Consider the following 20,610-nt stretch of genomic DNA (forward strand, 5'->3'; position numbering starts at 1 on the left):
TAGAGTGCTAGCCTTGAGCTGAAGAGCTGAGGGACAGCGCCCAGGCCCAGAATTCAGGCCCCACGACCGGACCCAAAAAGAAAAAAAAAAAAAAAAAAAGAGGAGACCAGCCTCGCTTTAACAAAAGCTAAAGGGTAAAACCAGCTTAAAATGCTGGTGATAGGGTTGGGAAGGTGGCTCAGTGGTAGAATGCTTGCCTTGTATGCATGAGGCCTTGGGTTCGATTCCTCAGCATCATATAAGCAAAAAAAGCCGCAGTGGCATTGTGGCTCAAGCAGTAGAGCACTACCTTGAGCTGAAGAGCTGAGGGACAGCACCCAGGCCCAGAGCTCAGGCCCCACCACCAAAAAAAAAAAAAACAAAAAAAAGTTGATGATAGGAAAATGACAGTTAAGAAATGTTGATCACTTAAAAATTCCTTGTAGCAGGGGCTGGGAAGGTGGCTCAGTGGTAGAGCTCTTGCTTTGCATGCCTGAGGCCCTGGGTTCGATTCCTCAGCACCACATATGCAAAAAGAAAAAAGCCGGAAGTGGCGCTGTAGCTCAAGTGGTAGAGCACTAGCCTTGAGCTGAAGAGCTGAGGGACAGGGCCCAGGCCCAGAGTTCAGGCTCCACGACTGGACCCAAAAAAAAAAAAAAAAAAAAAAAAAATTCCTTGTAGCTGTGTAGCAGTGGCTCACGTTTGTAATCCTAGCTACTCAGGAGGCTGAGATCTAAGGATCACAGTTCAAAGCCAGACTGGGCAAGAAAGTCTTTGAGACTCTAAAATCCAATTAACAATGAGAAAACCAGAAGTGGAGCTGTGGCTCAAAGTAGTAGAGAACTAGCCTTGAGCAAAAAAGCTTAGGAACAGGGCAGAGACTTTGGGTTCTCAAAAAAAAAAACTAAACAGATCTTTGTAAATGGCTTTTTTGTTGTTGTTTCTTTGTTTTGGTACCAGTCTGGGGCTTGAACTCATGGGCTTATACCTGCTGTCCTTGAGGTTTTTTTTTTTTCTTTTTTTTTTCCTGCCAGTCCTGGGGCTTGAACTCTAGCCGCTGTCCCTGAGCTTATTTTGCTCATGGCTAGCCCTGTACCACTTTGAGCCATACTCCACTTATGGTTTTCTGGTGGTTAACTGGAGATAAGAGCTCCATGGATGGGGCTGGGAAGGTGGCTCAGTGGTAGAGTGCTTGCCTTGCTTGCATGAGGCCCTGGGTTCAATTCCTCAGCACCACATAAGCAGAAAAAAGCTGGAAGTGGCGCTGTGGCTCAAGTGGTAGAGCACTAGCCTTGAGCTGAAGAGCTGAGGGACAGTGCCCAGGCCCAGAGTTCGGGCCCCACGACTGGCAAAAAAAAAAAAAAAGAATAATCTTTTTAAATTTTTTAAGAATAAATTTTAAAAACTGAATAACGGAGAACAATACTAAGTAGAATGTAATTGTAAGAGGAGACCAGGGGCTGGGAAGGTGGCTCAGTGGTAGAGCGCTTGCCTTGTATGCCCGAGGCCCTGGGTTCGCAAGTGGTAGAGTGCTAGCCTTGAGCTGAAGAGCTGAGGGACAGCGCCCAGGCCCAGAATTCAGGCCCCACGACCGGACCCAAAAAGAAAAAAAAAAAAAAAAAAAAGAGGAGACCAGCCTCGCTTTAACAAAAGCTAAAGGGTAAAACCAGCTTAAAATGCTGGTGATAGGGTTGGGAAGGTGGCTCAGTGGTAGAATGCTTGCCTTGTATGCATGAGGCCTTGGGTTCGATTCCTCAGCATCATATAAGCAAAAAAAGCCGCAGTGGCATTGTGGCTCAAGCAGTAGAGCACTACCTTGAGCTGAAGAGCTGAGGGACAGCACCCAGGCCCAGAGCTCAGGCCCCACCACCAAAAAAAAAAAAAAACAAAAAAAAGTTGATGATAGGAAAATGACAGTTAAGAAATGTTGATCACTTAAAAATTCCTTGTAGCAGGGGCTGGGAAGGTGGCTCAGTGGTAGAGCTCTTGCTTTGCATGCCTGAGGCCCTGGGTTCGATTCCTCAGCACCACATATGCAAAAAGAAAAAAGCCGGAAGTGGCGCTGTAGCTCAAGTGGTAGAGCACTAGCCTTGAGCTGAAGAGCTGAGGGACAGGGCCCAGGCCCAGAGTTCAGGCTCCACGACTGGACCCAAAAAAACAAAAAAAAAAAAAAAAAAATTCCTTGTAGCTGTGTAGCAGTGGCTCACGTTTGTAATCCTAGCTACTCAGGAGGCTGAGATCTAAGGATCACAGTTCAAAGCCAGACTGGGCAAGAAAGTCTTTGAGACTCTAAAATCCAATTAACAATGAGAAAACCAGAAGTGGAGCTGTGGCTCAAAGTAGTAGAGAACTAGCCTTGAGCAAAAAAGCTTAGGAACAGGGCAGAGACTTTGGGTTCTCAAAAAAAAAAACTAAACAGATCTTTGTAAATGGCTTTTTTGTTGTTGTTTCTTTGTTTTGGTACCAGTCTGGGGCTTGAACTCATGGGCTTATACCTGCTGTCCTTGAGGTTTTTTTTTTTTCTTTTTTTTTTCCTGCCAGTCCTGGGGCTTGAACTCTAGCCGCTGTCCCTGAGCTTATTTTGCTCATGGCTAGCCCTGTACCACTTTGAGCCATACTCCACTTATGGTTTTCTGGTGGTTAACTGGAGATAAGAGCTCCATGGATGGGGCTGGGAAGGTGGCTCAGTGGTAGAGCACTTGCCTTGCATGCCTGAGGCCCTGGGTTCAATTCCTCAGCACCACATAAGCAAAGAGAAAAAAGCCGGAAGTGGCGCTGTGGCTCAAGTGGTAGAGTGCTAGCCTTGAGCTGAAGAGCTGAGGGACAGCGCCCAAGCTCAGGCCCCATGACCAGACCCAAAAAAAAAAGTCTCATAGACTGTCCTGCCCAGGTGATCCTCAATTCTCAGTCTCCTGAATAGCTAGGATTCCAGGTCCAGCCACCACACCCAGCTTTTTTTTTTTTTTTTAAAGGGGCAAAGGCAAGGAGATCATAAAACTTAGCAGTTTGGTAGCCTTTTACGTGAGCCAAAAGTAGGGAAAAGTAGGGACGGGAAAGGACTGACTCCAAGTACTGGTTGATCTCATTAGCTCTGCCTAAAAAACTTCATAGATGTGACTTCACTCCTGGACTACACAGCTATATTTAGTTTATGCCTAATATGGATGAAGTCCTGAACTAACGGCCATTTCCTCTCTCCACAAAAAGAAACTTCCAAAAAAAAAAAAGAAACTTCCTTGCTTTTTTTTTTTTTTTACATCAACAATACAGGCAGCCTCCTCTCTAAGGAGGGGAGGTTTGAAAAAGAAAGTAAAGAGAACTCATTTTAAAAATGAACAAATTAGGATGTGATTTTTATTACACTTGGACCACGTGACATTTCTATAATTATGAGATAATTTTAAAATCAAAGCTAAGCACCAGTGGCTCATGCCTGTAATCCTACCTACTCAGGAGGCTGAGATATAAGGATCACAGTTCAAAGTCAGCCAGTCGAGAATAGTCTGTAAGATTCTTTTTTTTTTTTTTTGGGTCCGGTCGTGGGGTCTGAACTCTGGGCCTGGGCGCTGTCCCTCAGCTCTTCAGCTCAAGGCTAGCACTCTACCACTTGAGCCACAGCGCCACTTCCGGCTTTTTTCTTTTTGCTTCTGTGGTGCTGAGGAATTGAACCCAGGGCCTCAGGCATGCAAGGCAAGTGCTCTACCACTGAGCCACCTTCCCTAGTCTGTAAGACTCTTATCTCCAATTAACCACCAGAAAACCAGAAGTAGCGCTGTGGCTCAAGGGGTAGAGCACTAGCCTTGAGCTAAAGAGCCCAGGCCCAGAGTTCAAGCCCCACTATCAACAACAACAATAAAAAATTATAAAATCAAAACATGTAATGTTCAAATCAAGTCCCTTTATTGAGTTTAGAAATAAACCCTTCTGTAGGAGAAAAACAAAGGAGCCAACAGTGCTTGAAAAGAAATGTACTCATTACCTTGCTCATGTAACTGTAACCCCTCTGTACAGTATTTTCACAATAAAAAACTTATTAAATAAAAAGAAATAAACCCTTCTAACGTACTTTATAAAATATTAATCAATATAGGCACCAGTGGCTCACACCTGTAGTCCTAACTACTCTGAGATCTGAGGATCATGGTTCAAAGCTAGCCCGGATAGGAAAGTCCAAGAGACACTTATCTCCAATAAACCACTGGAAGTAGTGCTGTGGCTCAAATGACAGAGTGCTAGCCTTGAGCTGAAGAGCTGAAAGACAGTGCCCATGCTGAGTACAAGCCCCACAAGGGACCCAAAAATAAATTAATCAATAAGGTCCCCAAAATGCAAAAAGGTGAAGTTATGGAAACTCTACACTGCCTTTTAAATTTAACCTAGAGGAGCTGGGGCATCACTCCGTAAGTAAGAGAGCTTGCCAGGTACATGTTAAGATCCTGGGCTTGATCCCCAGAACTGGCAATAAATAAACAAATAAACATCCTGCCTCTGGCACTGTGGAATAATGAAGATCTTACCCCAAATCCCAGTAGTGTTACTTACTGGGACTGCTTAACACCCAATGGCAGAATACAGAAACAAACTAGGCTTACTATGTGTCAGGCCCTAAGTACTTTTTTCATATTAACACTTTTTTTTTTTTTTTTGCCAGTCATGGTGCCTGAACTCTGGGCCTGGGCACACTGTCCCTCAGCTCTTCAGCTCAAGGCTAGTGCTCTACCACTTGAGCCATAGCACCACTTCCAGCTTTTTCTGCTTATGTGGTGCTGAGGAATCAAACCTAGGGCCTCATGCATGCAAGGCAAGCACTCTACCACTGAGCCACCTTCCCATATTAACACTTTTAATCTTTACCAAAGCCAAAGAGTAAACACTATAACTTCAATGAACGTAAACTAAGGCACTCGGTAAAGGGTAAAATCAGGATAAAAAACACAGGACTAGCCATCAGGAGGCTGCGATCTGAGGATCATGGTTCAAAGTCAGACTGGGTAGGAAAGTCCATGAGACTCTTATCTCCAATAAACCACTAGAAAACCAGAAGTGGTGATGTGGCTCAAACGGTAGAGCACTTGCCTTGAGCTGAAGAACACAGAGACAGTGCCCAGTCCCAGAGTTCAAGACCTACAAATTCATATAACAAAGATCCCATAAGCCTTATCCCTCTTAAATCTTAATCATTTCATCTTTCTCTAATATATCAGCCTTCAAACAGCTCTGATAGTTCAGACATTTTGTTAGAAAGCTTTCCCTTGAGTCCTGGGAATGTGGTTTAGTGGTAGAGTGCTTGCCTAGCATGCATAAAGCCTTGGGTTCGATTCCTCAATACCACATAAACAGAAAACGCCAGAGGAAATAGTGCTATGGCTAAAGTGGTAGAGGGCTAGCCTTGAGCAAAAGAAGCTCAGGGACAGTGCCCAATTCCCAACTTCAAGCCCAGAACTGGCCAAAAAAAAAAAGAAATATGTGGAAATATAACAATAAAATCCCTTCCACTATAACTAACATAGTTAATAAAAATAAAATGAGAGGCTGGGAAGGTGGCTCAGTGGTAGAGCGCTTGCCTTGCATGCCTGAGGCCCTGGTTCAATTCCTCAGCACCACATAAGCAGAAGAGGCCAGAAGTGGTGCTGTGGCTCAAGTGATAGAGCCCTAGCCTTGAACTGAAGAGCTAAGGGACAGTGCCCAGGCCCAGAGTTCAGGCCCACGACTGACATACATACATACATACATACATACATACATACATACATACATACATACATACATACAAATTTCCCCTGACATGTATCTCCTCCTCTGAGCTATCTACCTGTCCCTTCCACATAACCCAGTGTCTCAAAGTTGGCTTTATACCCAATCTCCTTCGTATCTAACCTCCCACATCTCCTGTGGCTTCCCCACTACCAGCTTCTTCCCTAACACCCTACAAAGGTTACACCAATGGCTTCAAGCTATTCAGACCAAGAGACATTCTACTTGACACATAGCTCCTCCTCTTCCTCTTAAAAGCCTCTCCAAGCTTCTTAAGTACCTGGAGTTTTTCCTTTCTTCCCAACCCCAGCTGCTCTGTCACAGCTCCCCTTGGTTCTCTACATGTGTCACGTCCCAGATATTGACAGCTCCCAAAAACTTGGCCCAAGGCATTTTCTTGCACTTCACTCCATCCACCCAATAAACTGACAGATTTTAAGAACACCATAAATACTGTGTGTCTTCAAATTGCAAATATTTCTACTTTAGCTGAGCTTCTTTCTGGACATATCTAATAGATTATCTACTTTGTCATCCCAGCCATCTCACCATTTCCAGCTCTTCTTCCATCTCCATAAAAGGCCATCTCTTCACCAGTGACTCTAATTAGAAACCTGAGTCATTTCTCACATACCTCTTACACACATCTCCTCCAACAGCTTCCTGCTGTCTCCACTTCCAATGTCTACCTCCATCACCTCCCTACCACTTCCAAATCATCTCCTACCTCGAGTCACTAAAAGACTCTATAATCTTCCTGCCTCAGCCTTGGCCTACTTGCTATTCTCCATGGGATTGCCAAAATGTCCAGTTCCTCAAAAACAGCTGAGGCCTGGTACCAGTGGCTGAGATCTGAGTATCAAGGTTCAAAGCCAACCTGAGCAGACAGATCCAACAGAAAAAAAAAAAAAAATAGCCCAGTGCCGATGGTTCACACCTGTAATCCTATCAGGAGGCTGAGATCTGAAGATCACGGTTCAAAGTCAGCCCAGGCAGGAACGTCCATGAGACTCTTATCTCAAATAAAGCACTCAGAAAACTGGAAGTGGCTCTCGTGGTAGAGAGCTAGCTTGAGCGAAGAGCTGAGAGACAGTGCCCAGACCCACAGTTCAGGCCCCACAACCAAAAAAAAAGAAGTAACAAGGTGTCATACTTAAGCAAAACGGCCAAGAAACAGAGCAAGGCCCTGAGTTCAAGCCCTAGCATACACACAAAACAAATTGTTTTCCTTAACAATTAATAATAAACTCCTGCCCTTCATTTGTTAAAATGCAAACTAAGGGGCTGGGAAGGTGGCTCAGTGGTAGAGCGCTTGCCTTGCATGCCTGAGGCCCTGGGTTCAATTCCTCAGCACCACATAAGCAAAAAGAAAAAGCCGGAAGTGGCACTGTGGCTCAAGTGGTAGAGCGCTACCCTTGAGCTGAAGAACTGAGGAACAGCACCCAGGCCCAGAGTTCAGGCCCCATGACCGGACCCAAAAAAAAAAAAAAAAAAGAATATAAAATGCAACTAAGTATTGGACTCATCTCTAAGTCACTTATCTCATTAAGACTGCCATATATACATTATTTCTTAAACTAATCCAACTGGGATTTTCTGAAAAGCAAATTAAAGTCATTGACTTCATAAACAGAAAGTCAGCACTAAGCACCTGACCAGTGTCATCAGCCAGGGCTCACTGACTTACCATCTGTGAAGCTCTCTTGCAAGCTCCCAGGAGACAAGGGCCCTGTCTTATTCCTTATCTCGTCAGCACTTAGAACATGGAAAGTATTCCATGAGCTCCTATTAAGATCCCTATAATACCACATACAACTGCTCCTAGGCAAAGATTGTATCTTATACCTCCAACCATGAAATAGGCACAACTTACTTCCATATGCACATCTTACGGAACTATGGATCAGAGAAATCAATTCTGAAAAACCACTTGAATTTTTAGAATACATCTCTCCAAAAGAACGTTAAGCACCTACCTTCAAACTACTTGAAGCAAAATCTACTCTTGGAGCAGTTCTGGGTGTTAGGAGATTTTATAAGATAGAACCTTGTTCCCAGTAGGGTGCTAGTGGCTTAACCTATAATCCTAGCTACTCAAGAGGTTGAGAGCAGGATTAAGTGGAAGGTTTGAAACCATCTGGGGCAGAAAAGTTTGATAACCTTATCTCAAAAGTTACTGGACAAGGGGCTGGGAATGTGGCTCAGTGGTAGAGCATTTGCCTTGCAAGCATGAGGCCCTGGGTTCAATTTCTCAGCACCATATTAGCAGAAAAGCCAGAAATGGCACTGTGGCTCAAGTGGTAGAGCGCTAGCCCTTGAGCTGAAGAGCTGAGGGACAGCGCCCAGGCCCAGAGTTCAGGCCCCACAAATGGCCAAAAAAAAAAAGTTACTGGACAAGATGGGCACTGGTGGCTCATGCCTATAATCCTAGCTACTTCGGAGGTTGAGATATGAGGATCACGGTTCAAAGCCAGCCCGGACAGGAAAGTCCATGAGACTCTGATCTCCAATAAATCACCAGAAAAACAGAAGTAGCACTGTGGCTCAAGCAGTAGAGCGCCCGCCTTGAGCTAGCGAGCACAGGCCCAGAGTTCAAGCCCTACGACTCCCCCCACCCCCCCCCAAAAGTTACTGGACACCAGGCACTGGTGCTCACATCTGTAATCCTAGCTACTCAGGTGGCTGAGAATCACCATTCAAAGCCAGACTGAACAGACAAATCCCCATGATACTCTAATCTCCAATTAACTACTCAAAAATGGAAGTGGAACTGTGGCTCAAAGTGGTGAAGCACTAGCTTTGTGCAAAATAGCTTGTAATATAAAACTACACACTCCTCACAGGCTTACAACTTTGAAAAGTTTCAATTGAGTCTTTTTTTTTTTTTTTAGTCAGTCATGGGGCTTGAACTCTGGGCCTGAGCTTTGTCAATTGAATCTTTAGAGTATGTTTTTGTTCAAGGTCAAAATTTAATCTCTGAAATCTAACTACCTTTTCTTTTTCCCAATTAGTCCATTTAGTCTGGCCTCACACTCACACTCCCACTCCTCCAGCTCTCCCTAAGTGGCACAATAACCTAATTGGACTCCTCTTTAGTTCTAGTAATATACCTCCACATAAATAACCCGATTTTAATGGAGAAAAACATTCCCATAACAACAAATCCTCTAAGGTAATTGCCTTAATTAATGTCCATCTAATTGCATAGTTTTGTGTTCTCCAGTGTTTGTTCAGATTCTTTTATTCTTCCCACACACATACAAGTAAATGGCTATGTTGCACAGTGGTAAAATTCAATACTTGCTTATAACAGATGATTGACATTTTTACAACTCAAATCATGAGAACTAAGTCCTTTTCATAGGAATGAATCTTTGTACATGTGAAGCTGAAAATATTAATTGTATTACAAAAAAAAAAAAAAGAAGAGAAACTTACACTCCAGGCTTACAGTTAGGAACATTGTATTTCAGTTTCAAGGTAAAAAAAGAAAAATACCCTAGAAGTACAAAATACATGCTAACTCTGAGGTGAACACCTGGCCCTAGTTCTCACATTGTTACTCTACCTTTCAGGGGCCATACCAAATATTAGCCACTGAGAGATAAAAGCCAAGTCTCAAAAACCAAAAACAAAAAACAATTAATGACCCAATATTTTATATGCATGTATGAAAACAGAACAAAACCTTTAAAACTATCTTAAAATAGAGTTTAAAAAACTGGGGCTGGGAAGGTGGCTCAGTGGTAGAGTGCTTGCCTCAAACGCATGAGGCCCTGGGTTCAATTCCTCAGCACCACATAAGCAGAAAAAGCCAGAAGTGGTGCTATAGCTTGAGTGGTAAAGCACTAGCCTTGAGCTGAAGAGGTGAGATAGCGCCCAAGCCCAGAGTTCAGGGCCCATGACTTGCCAAAAAAAAAAGCAAGAAACTGTTATGCCAGGTGCTGGTGGCTCCTGCTTGTAATCCTAGCTACTGAGGAGGCTGAGATCTGAGGACCTCGGTTCAAAGCCAGCCCGGGGAAGGAAAGTCCATGAGACTCATCTCCAATAAACCACTAGAAAACCGCAAGTGGCACTCTGGCTCAAGCGGTAGAACACTCGCCTTAAGCTGAAGAGCACAGGGACAGTGCCGAAGCCCAGAGTTCAAGCCCCTGGACGGGGAAAGAAAAAAAAAAAAAAAGAAACTGTTATATTGGGGTTGGGGATTTAGCTCACTGGAAGAGCACTTGCTTGGCAAGTACAAGGCCCTGAGTTCAGTCCTCAGCTGTGCCAAAAAAAAAAAAAAAAAAGGAAAGGAAAGAAAAAAAACTGTTATAAAGGCATAGTTAGGGACATTTCTCTATTAGTCTGTCCACCACCTTCTTTTTTTTTTTTTTTTTTTGGGTCCAGTCATGGGGCCTGAACTCTGGGCCTGGGCGCTGTCCCTCAGCTCTTCAGCTCAAGGCCAGCGCTCTACCACTTGAGCCACTGGGCCACTTCCGGCTTTTTTCTTTTTGGTTATGTGGTGCTGAGGAATCAAACCCAGGGCCTCAGGCATGCAAGGCAAGCGCTCTACCACTGAGCCATCTTCCCAGCCCCCCGGTTTTTTTCTTATGTGGTGCTGAGGAATCGAACCCAGGGCCTAATGCATGCAAGGCAAGTGCTCTACCACTGAGCCACCTTCCCAGCCCCTCCACCACCTTCTTTAATGGTGTCCTAATAAACATTTGATTCTTCTTCTTTCCTATCTCCTGAACTCTTTCAACACCCTGCTGCCCCCTCAGAGAGCCCTGCTTCTCCGGTGAGTCACTGGTCTATGCCCGCTGCCTAGCTGCCTGCAGTCCTCGTAACAACGACCTAATAAATCTTCAATTTTCCTAAAGAAGCAGGCATGGGAAAAGGGGGAAGGAAGTAGGGAGAGAAAGAGATGGGGGTTAATGTAATCAAAGTACATTACAGTATCACAATGAAACCCCTTGTACAATTAATATATGCTAACTTTTAAAATTTCACAAATATAAGGTACTCCTAAGTCTATCTTTGAAACAATTTTCAAATAGGCACTTATTTATCTGCATTAGGTTGTCACCTTCATACATTAATAATTAGTCTAATTCAGTCTACTAGTTTTATAGTTTAAATAAGGAAAAAAGACCAAAACCAAACCAGGCTACTAATTGATATTCCTCATACCTTGGCGGTCCTGGCACCAAAGGATAAAAGCCAAAGCCAAGTCTCAAAAAAGACAACAGGATTCAAAGTTCCAAGGAAATTTACCAACTCAAGCTCTAAATCAAATTTGGATTTCTGTTAAATCATACTTGGATGATTTGTAATCCTGACCTAATGTTATTTCCCTCCAGAAATTCCCTTTTCATTCTCTGTGAGCCTCTAAAGTGAACAAACAAACCCATCCCAGCTCACTGCCCTACTTGATCAAATTCTGTACTCATACCTAATCCCACGTCCCTCCTGTGTGGAACACATTTCCCTTTTATAGAATTACCAAGTGTCTATTCAGAAGCTACCAGAACACTGAAGCTCTACTGCGCTAGGAAACAGGAAGAAGGGAAGCAAATCCACCCCTCTCAGCCCTCCAGGCACTTCGGCATGCACCCTTCCCCTTCCAAGCCAGCTCCCAGTGGCAGCCAGGTTCCAAGTCCTCTCCACTACTCTCCAGTTCAGCCACCCACACTCAAAAGCCTCATCTCTTCCCCACTCTGGGCCCTTTTCTCTTAGAATCAAAGTCATCAACTTGTACCAAGTACTGGTGGCTTATGCTTATAGCCCTAGCTACTCAGAGCGCTAAGATCTGAGAAGTGAGCTTTGAAACCAGCCCAGGCAGACAAATCTGAGACTCTTATCTCAAATTAACGAGCAAAAAGCAGGAACTGGATGTGTGAATCAACTAGTAGAACACCAGCTATGAGTAAAAAAGTCAAACAGGGGGACTGGGAAGGTGGCTCAGTGGTAGAGTGCTTGCCTCGCATGCCTGAGGCCCTGGTTCGATTCCTCAGCACCACAAAAGCAAAAAGGAAAAAAAAAAAAAAAAGTCAAACAGGACCCTGAAACTTACAAAAGGAAAAAAAAAGGAGTATTATTATGTCTTTGGGAACAGCACAGGCAAAAGCAAAAGCAGGTATTTACTGCAAGTCAAGCTTTCTTAAAGCTTTACCAAGGTTGTTCAATGGTAGTTAGATAACTTCCTAGCCTCTCAGAATTAGATGAAACAGTGTGACAGGAAGTAACAGACAGAACTTCCAGGCTGGGCCACTTAAGATGTGCCTCATCGAGGCCATAGTGGCTCACGCCTGTAATCCTAGCTACTCAGGAGGCTGAGATCTGAGGATCACAGTTCAAAGCCAGCACAGGTAAGAAAGTCCATGAGACTCTAATCTCCAATTAACCAACAGAGAAACTAGAAGTGGAACTGTGGCTCACAATAATAGAGCACTCACTAGCTTCGAGTGAAAAACCTTAGGGAAAGCACCCAGGCCCTGAATTCAAGCCCAACAACCCCTCTCCCCCACCAAAAAAAAAAATGTGCTTTCATTATATTCTCACCAGCTGTGACAAGTCACAAGAGGGCAGGTTGGGAAATGATGACTCACGTATGTAATCTTAGCTACTCAGGAGGCTGTGATCTGAGGATCATGGTTCAAAGCCAGCCTGGGCAGGTACTCTGTAAGAATCTTATTTCCAAATAAACACCTAAAAACCAGAAGTGGTGTGGCTCAAACTGGTAGAGCAGTAGCCTTCACCAGAAAAGCTGACCAAAAAAGAAGCTGGAAATGGAGCTGTGACTCAAGTGGTAGAGTATCAGCCTTGAGTGAAAAAGCTAAGGGACGAAGCCAACACTCCTCACCCACATGCACATATGTATTTGTGCATGTGTATACATACATATACAAACAAAAAGGACAATGCTCTGGTGAGAGAGATGTTTAGTGAAAAAATAAGATGAAAGAGCCTTGATCATGAACAGAGATCTAGAACACCATCCTAGACTGCAAGGTGAGAAAAAAAAATTTGCACTGGGCACCGGTGCCTCATGCCTGTAATCCTAACTACTCAGGAGGCTGAGATCTGAGGATCGAGGTTCAAAGCTAGTCCAAGCAAGAAAGTCTATGAGACTCCTATCTCCAATAAACCACCAGAAAACTGAAAGTGGTGCCATGGCTCAAGCAGTAGAGTGCTTGCCTTGAGCTGAAGAGCACAGGGACAGCCAACAAGCCCAGAGTTCAAGCCTCACGATCAACAAAAAAATAAACATAAAAAAATAAAAAATTACATGTTGTCTGAAACACTGTTTGGGTGCAGAGCATTAAGTGTTACAGCAGTTTAGATACTAGTGAGTATACACAGATTACCAGTTAATCTCTCAGCAACCATATAAAATAGCTATTATTATTACTTTATCCCAATATTATTGAGGCAGAAACCACCACTGAGAACCTAAGGATCTTGACTGACATATTAGGAAAAGCCAGGAGTCTAGCTCAAAAGTCCATGCACAAGAGAAATCTCTTCTAAATAACAAAAGAAAAATTACTGATGTCATCCTCCACCAAATTAACTAATTTACAATTAGCACCTGGATCCCAGTAGCTTGGTGGCTACTGCAGCCATGCTCCAGCTCATAGTAATATATCAAATTTAAGTCCCAACTCATAAAACTACACACTACAAAGGGATTACTTCCTAAATGGAGATGAGAAATACCCTCATGTCATATTAAAGCTCCCAGTATGCACCGAGAGGCAGCAGTGTCAACAGAAGCTGGGCCCTCACAAGCCAATGAAGAATCTAGACTCTTCTCAATGTCTCTTATTTTGTGGGTCATCAATCAGTTAATATTTACCTCTACACAAACTGCAAACTTGGTTCTAAATCTTGGTGCTAAATAATAGGGAAAAGAAATGCACAGAGAATTCCTACACATACTCTGTGCTTCAATGTAAATAAATTTTGCTGGCACTGAGGCTAATACTCCTATGACTTAAGCATGTAATAAATTGTGTGGATGCATGTGATAAATTGTGTGTTCTTGTTCCTGCTTTTAAAAAAAAAAAAAGGGGCTGGGAAGATGGCTCAGTGGTAGAGCACTTGTCTTGCATGCTCGAGGCCCTGGGTTCGATTCCTCAGCACCACATAAGCAAAAAGAAAAAAAAAAGCCGGAAGTGGCGCTGTGGCTCAAGAGGTAGAGCGCTAGCCTTGAGCTGAAGAGCTGAGGGACAGCGCCCAGGCCCAGAGTTCAGGCCCCACGACCGGACCCAAAAAAAAAAAAAAAAAACAGTTCTCTGCTACAAACTCAAATACTTCTTGACAGAATAATTAAGACAAGGTCTGGGAAGGTGGCTCAGTGGTACAGTGCTTGCCTTGCCTGAGGCCCTGGGTTCGATTCCTCAGCACCAGATGAGCAGAAAAAACCGGAAGTACTGTGGCTCAAGTGGTAGAGCGCTAGCCTTGAACTGAAGAGCTGAGGACAGCGCCCAGGTCCAGAGTTCAAGCCCCCACAAAAAAAAAATAATTAAGACAATTTAGCATAGGGCTCTGGACACCACAGCCCGATTATTTTCAAATTTACTGTATTTACAAGGGTATTGCCTCCTATTTGCATTTCCACACATACGTTTTGAGAAGAAATCAAGAGTATGTTTTAGTTGTCCTTTTTATTCACTCAACTAACACAACTAACACTGGTCTTTTTTTTTTTTTTTTTTGGGTCCCGTCATGGGGCCTGAACTCTGGGCCTGGGCGCTGTCCCTCAGCTCTTCAGCTCAAGGCTAGCGTTCTACCACTTGAGCCACAGCGCCACTTCCGGCTTTTTCTTTTTGCTTATGTGGTGCTGAGGAATCGAACCCAGGGCCTCAGGCATGCAAGGCAAGCACTCTACCACTGAGCCACCTTCCCACCTAATACTGGTCTTTGTCAGTGAAAAATTGGTCTATGTTGAATCCCAGGCTAGCATTTTGCTTCTCATTTCACAAATAAAAATAAGGCTTTAGCTGGGCAACCTGTGGCTCACGCCTGTAATCCAGCTACTCAGGAGGCTGAGATCTGAGGATCACAGTTCAAACCCAGCCCAGGCAGGGAAGTCTGTGAGACTCTTTTCTCCAATAAACTACCAGAAAACTGGAAGTGGCGCTGTGGCTCAAGTGGTTCAGAACGAACCAGCCTTGAGCTGAAGAGCTTAGGAACAGTGCCCAGGCCCAGAGTTCAAGCCCCACACCAACAACAAAAAGAAAGGCTTTAATAAGGAAAACCAATAGCTCAGAATAACTTAGCATATAAGCACAAAACTATGACTCTAAGCCAGGCACTGGTGGCTCACGCCTGTAATCCTAGCTACTCAGGAGGCTGAGATCTGAGGATCACAGTTCAAAGCCAGCCCGGGCAGGAGAGACCTTGAGACTCCTATCTCCAATAAACCACCAGAAAACTGGAAGTGGCGCTGTAGCTCAAGTGGTAGAGTGCAGGCCTTGAGCTGAAGAACTAAGGAACAGCGCCCAGGCCCAGAGTTCAAGCCCTACAACCGACAAAAAAAACAAAAAAAAAACAAAAAACTATGACTCTAGCTTCTGTGTTCAAACCCATACTAAAAACTTCTGATGGGGGATGGTGGCTCAGGCCTGTAATCTTAGCTACTCAGGACACTGAGATCTAAGGATATCAGTAGATTTGAAACCAGCCCCACAGCAAAAAGTCCATGAGATTCTTCTCTCCAATTAATCACCAAAAAAGCTGCAAGTGGAGCCGTGGCTCCAATGCTAAGAGTGCTAGTACAAAAGCTCAGTGGCAAGGCCCCGAGTTCAATCCTCAGGAGCTTCACAAAAGACAGACTTATAGCTCGTGCTAGCAACGATGACTCCAGGTGGTTCACAACAAAGATTCGGAAAACTGAGAAGGGGTATGCCAGTGACTCAACTTCAGGAAAGTAACCACACCCAAGTCCTTCTAAAGGAGAGATTAACTCACCAGAAGGTCAACAGGAATCGTGTGTGTCATGTGTGGTGTTTGTTTGAATGGGTGTTAATGGGAACTGAACCTAGGGCCTCATCTAGGCTAGGCAAGCACTCTACTACTGACCTATATTTCTCCTGCCTCTTTCCAATTCTTTTATTTTAGTTAATTTATTTTTTTTCTTTGGGATATTAGAGTTTGAATGTGGGGTCCCAGACCTATTAGACTGGAGCTCTACAATTTGGGCCAAATCCCTCAAGCCCTTCATTTTGTCTTTGAGATAAAATCTATCTCTAAATCTGAAATAGTCCAGCCTCCACCCCCAGAGTAGCTGGGATTAAGACATTGCCCACACCGGGTGTCCCTGGCTCACGCCTGTAATCCTAGCTACTCAGGAGGCTGAGATATGAGGATCGAGGTTCAAAGCCAGCCCGGGCAGGAAAGACCGTGAGACTCCTATCTCCAATAAACCACCAGAAAACCGGAAGTGGCGCTGTAGCTCAAGTGGTAGAGTGCTCGCCTTGAGCCGAAGAGCTGAGGGACAGCGCCCAGGCCCAGAGTTCAAGCCCCACGACCGACAAAAAAAAAAAAAAAGACATTGCCCACTTCCAAATTGTTCTCATTTTTCTCCCAGTCCTGAGGCCTGAACCTAGCACATATTGCATGCTAGGCACGTGTTTACTGTGTGAGCCAGAATACTGAGAAGGCATCCTGATATTATCCTAAGTTTAAAAATGCTCATAAATGGCTGGGAAGGTGGCTCAGTGGTAGAGTGCTTGCCTTGCATGCTTGAGGCCCTGGGTTCAATCCCTCAGCACCACATAAGCAGAAAAAAAAAGCCGGAAGTGGCGCTGTGGCTCAAGTGGTAGAGTGCTAGTCTTGAGCTGAAGAGCTGAGGGACAGTACCCAGGCCCAGAGTTCAGGCCCCACGACCGGACCCCCAATAAATAAATAAATAAATAAGCTCATAAAGTTTCACCATTATTTTGGGTTATTAGCATATACTTTTTTTAGAGTAAGGAAATTCCTTCCAATTCTAACCTCTTGGGCTGGGAAGGTGGCTCAGTGGTAGAGCACTTGCCTTGCAAGCATGAGGCCCTGGGTTCGATTCCTCAGCACCACATAAGCAAAAAGAAAAAAGCCTGAAGTGGTGCTGTGGCTCAAGTGGTAGAGCGCTAGCCTTGAGCTGAAGAGCTAAGGGGCAGCGCCCAGGCCTAGAGTTCAGGCCCCACTACTGGACCCAAAATAAATAAATAAACAATTCTAACCTCTTTAACTTTTTTTCCCCTGATCTCTGACCCACCCTTTTCCCTGTCCACACAGCTTTCCACTCCCCTCTCTTCCTTCCTCTCATTTCGGATTCCTTCCCACATTCTCTTCACCTCAAAGTACTGTCGCTCAGAGTAGTTGAGACTTAACTGCCATTCTGGAAGTTCTACACACCCTTCAGCTCTTCCCATTTGGGGGAGCAAAATGTTTCTCAAACTGAGAATCGAAAGAAAATCCTAAGGTAAACAGTGATCCACTCACACACTGGCAGATCCTTTCTCCTCGCCATTTCTTAAAATGGGTCCTTCAGTTCTTCCCTTCTCTAAACCAAAAACTCAGGAAAGAAAATAGAAAAGTACTGGATCCCCTGGTAACTCTTCCAGTGTTGCCCTGCTCTAAAGCAGCCTGGCTGCTAAAGTTAAGTGGCTGAGAGAACCTCAAAGAAATCGTTTTAGGGAAAGCAGCTGGATCCAGCTGTTTCCTTCCCTACACCGAAAAACACTATAAAGAAAAATGGGAAGGGGCCACGAATAGGATTTGGAAGCAGATAAGCTAATTCCGGGATATAAAAGCGAAAGGGGGCGGGAAGGACGTGGGGAGGAAAGGGGATCGGTCCCGCTGGGGTCCAAGGCGAGGGAATGAATTCGTTCTCTCAACAAGTTTTTCTTTCCCAACAAAAGGGCACACAGCAATCTTTCCCGGGGCGGCAACACGCAGGGGGGGAGCAGCCAAAATGTTGCATCATACGAAATCCTCGGCGCTGGAGAAACCAGAAAACCAGACGGTGGTTAACAACAACAACAACAACAGAAAACACCTAAGGCAGGAAATCCCAGGTTGGGAACCCCGGGTCTTTCGCGGGGGAGCCCCGGGCCCCTTGGTCCGTTTTCTCCTTTGAAGGCTGCGTCCGAGATGAAAAGTTTCAGTTTCAGATCCCGGGGTCGCAGAGGTTCTTTGCAAGCGCGTGCCCGGTGGGGTTCCCCCGGACGGCGGGGCCGGAGGCTGCGGGCCCGGGAGGACGCGGGCGGAGGGGCGGCAAAGCTGGGGCGGGTGACAGGGCCCACGCCTCCGGGTCAGCCCGGGGGCCGGGGGTCGGCCCGCTCCTCCCAGACGCGGGCCGTCGTTCCCGCAACCGCTGCCGCCGCCCCGCTGCCCGTTCTGGAGCTTTCTACCGACCCGTCCCCGCCCCGGCTCCTGGGAGGCGGGAAGGCGCGGGTGGCCCGGAGACAATGGGCACCGCCGGGGCGCGGGGGGCGCGCGTGGCGCGCCGGGGCGGGGGCCGCCGGGCAGACGCCGCCCCCCACCCCCGGGCCGGGCGGACGCGCGGGGCTCGGCCGGGCGGGACGGCGGCGGGCGCTGGCTCACCTTGACGAAGAGCTCGATGAGGGGCTCTTTGTCCTCCTCCTTCAGCCCGTTCAGCGGCATCGACAACGCCATGGTAGGCTCGGCGCGGCTGCGGCTGCGGCTCCGGGGCTGCTCGGGCTGCGGGCTCCTGCGCTGCGCTCGCTGGACAGTCCGGGCGTCGAGCTGGCCGCGGCCTCCACGCCTCTGCACCGCCCCACGGTCCGCGCGCGACTCTGAGGCGGCCGCGGCGCTCCGAGACGCTTCAAAAACGGTGGGGCGTGGCGGGAGGCGGGGCCTTGTGGGGGCGGGGCCAAGGCCCTGGGCGCGGCGGGACTCTCCCGAGGAAATGGGCGTGCCTGAGAGCCGAGGGCGTGGCCTAGAGCGAGGGAAGCGGAGGGACTGCTCCGGCGCCAGTTGGCGGGGGGAGGTGGGGGGGGAGGGAATTCGGAGGGGACCGTTCAGGCGCCAGGGAGGTTGCGGAGGGGGCGTGGCCTCGGTGGGGCGCTAGGCGGGCCGGCTCCCAGCGTGGCGGGCGGGTCTGTAAGCCACGCCTCCGGGGGGGGTCGGGAGGGAAATTTCCCGGGGAGCCGGAGCCTGACACCGCCTCCCTCCGCTGCGCCCGCGAGTCCTCCGCAGCTGTTGCTGGTTCGGTGCCAGGTGACCTCATGCCTCCGCCCGCCCGAGGCCGGCGGGCGCCTCCCGCCCTCTCCGGGGCTGCAGCCCCTGGACTCATCCACCGCCCTGGACTGCAGGGGCCGCCTGCCCGGCTTCCCGTCTCGAGGAAGGTGGGGAGGGAGGGCTGCCTTGGTCAGGAAAACTTTCCCGAAAGTTTGTGTCTCCTTCCAAAGTATCTTTTCCTTCTTCCTCCTCTCCGATCGCTTCCATATGGGAAGCCAGCACACACTGAGCTAGGATCCCTGCCCTTCCCCACCCTGCCGTCTCCGCCCGGCCCCCGATTCAGAGCTGCCCCCCCTCCCCGGCCTCTGTGGACCACCAGCTGGGCGCCCCCTCCACCAGGTCTTGGGGCCTTGGGGCTTGGTTCCTGCCCCCCCCCCGCAGCAGTGCTAACTGAGCACCCCAAGCCGGTTCTGCCACTGCTGGCTGCCTGGGGGGATTGTCCGCCGGTTCCCCCCACACCCCTCCGCAGGAAGCCTTCTGTGTCCTTCCTCATCTTTCCCCAATATTTAATTCACAGACGTGTGCTCCATTTCCTGGGTTGATGTGTGAATTCCAGCAGGGCCAATACGGTGTGTGGGGGGGGGAGGGGTTGTCTCCACATCCTGGCTTAGCATCTTCCAGAATAAATCAAATGGGTAATGGAAGTGCAGTGAAACCTGCAACATTTCTTTTTCCTCTGCCCCAAAGCCTGTCGCTGATTTTCCCACAGGGACTCTGTTAGAAGGACCGTGGACACAGGCTCTGGAGTAAAACTCTCCAAGTTCTATTGAGGCTTGAACGCAAGGACTGGGCTTTTTCATTCAGGACTGGTTTTTCTACCAGTTGAGCCCACAGCTCCACTTCCGGCTTTTTAGTGGTTAATTGGAAATCAGTCTCATAGACAGGCTTAGCACTATGATTTTCAGATTTCTGCCTCCTAAGGAGCTAAGACCCTAGGCATGACCACAGGCACCTGGCCCCATCTTTTTTTTTTGGGGGGGGGGGCGGTCCGGTCGTGGGGCCTGAACTCTGGGCCTGGGCGCTGTCCCTCAGCTCTTCAGTTCAAGGCTAGCACTCTACCACTTAAGCCACAGCACCACTTCTGGCTTTTTTCTTTTTCTGCTTATGTGGTGCTGAGGAATCGAACCCAGGCCTCACCCATGCAAGGCAAGCACTCTACCACTGAGCCACCTTCCCAGCCCTTCTTTGCCATTTTATCTCTTCTGAGAAGTCTCGCTTTAGTTCGCTTGCCCATTTAATAATTGGTTTGTTAGGTTTGGGAGGGATTAGTTTCTTAAGTTCCCTGAGTATACTGGATATTAACTCCTTATCTGATATATTGCTGGTGAATATTTTTTTCCAGTTATTAGTTGGCTGTCTTTCTAGTTCGGTTACTGTGTCTTTTTTTTTTTTTTGGGGGGGGGTTCCAGTGGTGGGGCCTGAACTCTGGGCCTGGGCGCTGTCCCTCAGCTCTTCAGCTCAAGGCTAGCGCTCTACCACTTGAGCCACAGCGCCGCTTCCGGCTTTTTTTTTCTGCTTATGTAGTGCTGAGGAATCGAACCCAGGGCCTCAAGCATGCAAGGCAAGCACTCTACCACTGAGCCACCTTCCCAGCCCTGGCCCCATCTTTTTTATTTCTTCCTTTTTTTTTTTTTTTTCTTTTGG

The 20,610-nt window shown here is 47.0% G+C and overlaps 1 protein-coding gene across 1 annotated transcript in view; it reads right to left on the reverse strand.

The window, feature by feature from the left end:
* Clic4 (chloride intracellular channel 4) overlaps window positions 1-18,523 on the reverse strand; it is a 67,389-nt gene extending 48,866 nt beyond the window's left edge. Inside the window, exon 1 of the mRNA XM_070037614.1 lies at window positions 18,310-18,523. Coding sequence (XP_069893715.1) covers window positions 18,310-18,381 — 72 coding nt within the window. The 5' untranslated portion in view covers window positions 18,382-18,523. The remainder of the gene's footprint in view (window positions 1-18,309) is intronic.
* Between the last annotated feature and the right edge of the window lie 2,087 nt (window positions 18,524-20,610).

This window comes from Dipodomys merriami, unplaced genomic scaffold (assembly GCF_024711535.1).
Source record: "Dipodomys merriami isolate MVZ:Mamm:240054 unplaced genomic scaffold, mDipMer1.0.p SCAF_28, whole genome shotgun sequence".
NCBI classification, from domain to species: Eukaryota; Metazoa; Chordata; class Mammalia; order Rodentia; family Heteromyidae; genus Dipodomys; species Dipodomys merriami.